The following is a 1,308-nucleotide window of genomic DNA, read 5'->3' on the forward strand; positions in this document are numbered from 1 at the left end:
TTCTTTTTTTTTTCTCCCCTCTTTCGTTCCAACCAAATGGAACCTGCAAAAAAGAACAATATAAATCAAATGAATAAGTAAAGCATGTTCAGGTCAGAATTTTTAATTTAAATTGGGATATAATTTTATATAAAAATTTTTAATTGTATAAAAAAAAGTTATATAACTATTTTCAAAAACTGTTTGAAAGTTAAATGGTGAAATGAGTTAGACTTAAATAATTAATAAATAAATAAAAACACAACGAGACCCACGTGGCATTATATTATTCAATATTCCCCCATCCACCTAACTAGCCAAGCCATTTGTTTTGTGCGTTTGTTTCTTTTAGTAGAAAAAACTACTCCAAAGAAAAGAAAACATAAAACAACGAATCAGGCAGGCCATAGACTACAGAGAAATTCGAAAACAAAACTCACCAATCAATATGGGAGTCACCAAGGACGCCATGGCAGACGCAGTCCTAACTTCCCTTTGGGTCTTCTCCATGCCCGTCACCAGAATCTCAACCTCCGTCTTCCTCACCTCCTACCTGGGAATTCAAGGAAACTCTCTCTCAGGCCTTTTCGCAAACACCTTGTTCACATCTCTTCTCCTCATAATCTTCAACCTAATCTCCAGAGCCCTCGGCGGCGCCAGCTTCAACCCCGCCACCTCCGCCGCCTTCTTCGTCGCCGACCGATCCCCCGGTGCCTCCCTCCTCTCCACCGCCGTCCGGTTCCCGGCGCAGGCCGCTGGCGGAGTCGCCGGCGTCAAGGCGATCCTGACGCTAGTCCCACATCGGTTCAGAGACAAGCTCAGAGGACCTTCTCTGAAAGTGGACGTGCACACCGGGGCTTTTGCCGAAGGGGCCTTGACTTTTCTTTTTTGCTTTTCGGTCCTTTTTGTCGTGTTCAGAGGGCCCAAAAGCCCATTATTGAAGGTGTGGTTGCTTTCGAATGTGACTGCTGGGCTGGTTTTTGTCGGGAGTGGGTATACTGGGCCGTCCATGAATCCGGCTAATGCTTTTGGGTGGGCCTATGCTAATGATAGGCATAATTCTTGGGAACAATTCTATGTTTATTGGATTTGCCCTGTTGTTGGAGCCGTTTTGGCTGCTGGATTTTTTAGGGTTTTGTTCTCCAAACCGGTGGTGGTGAAGGAGAAGAAAGCTTGAAGAAGGTGTTTGGGTTGATGTTTATCCGTCTCTCTCTCTATCTCTCTCTCTCTCTCTCTCTTTTATTTATTTATTTTTACCATGAATTGATAAATTCCACTTTGTAAGTAGATTAATGATCTGCGGGAATAATATGGCAATCGCTTTGTCAA

General features: G+C 43.4%; 1 protein-coding gene across 1 annotated transcript; it reads left to right on the forward strand.

Moving 5' to 3' along the window:
* Positions 1–309: 309 nt before the first annotated feature.
* Positions 310–1,308, forward strand: LOC21395179 (aquaporin SIP1-1). The gene has a single exon (XM_010091186.2). It carries the CDS (start codon positions 428–430, stop codon positions 1,154–1,156), a length of 729 nt encoding a protein of 242 aa, XP_010089488.1. The 5' UTR covers positions 310–427; the 3' UTR covers positions 1,157–1,308.

Source organism: Morus notabilis, unplaced genomic scaffold (assembly GCF_000414095.1).
Source record: "Morus notabilis unplaced genomic scaffold, ASM41409v2 Scaffold801, whole genome shotgun sequence".
Classification (NCBI taxonomy): domain Eukaryota; kingdom Viridiplantae; phylum Streptophyta; class Magnoliopsida; order Rosales; family Moraceae; genus Morus; species Morus notabilis.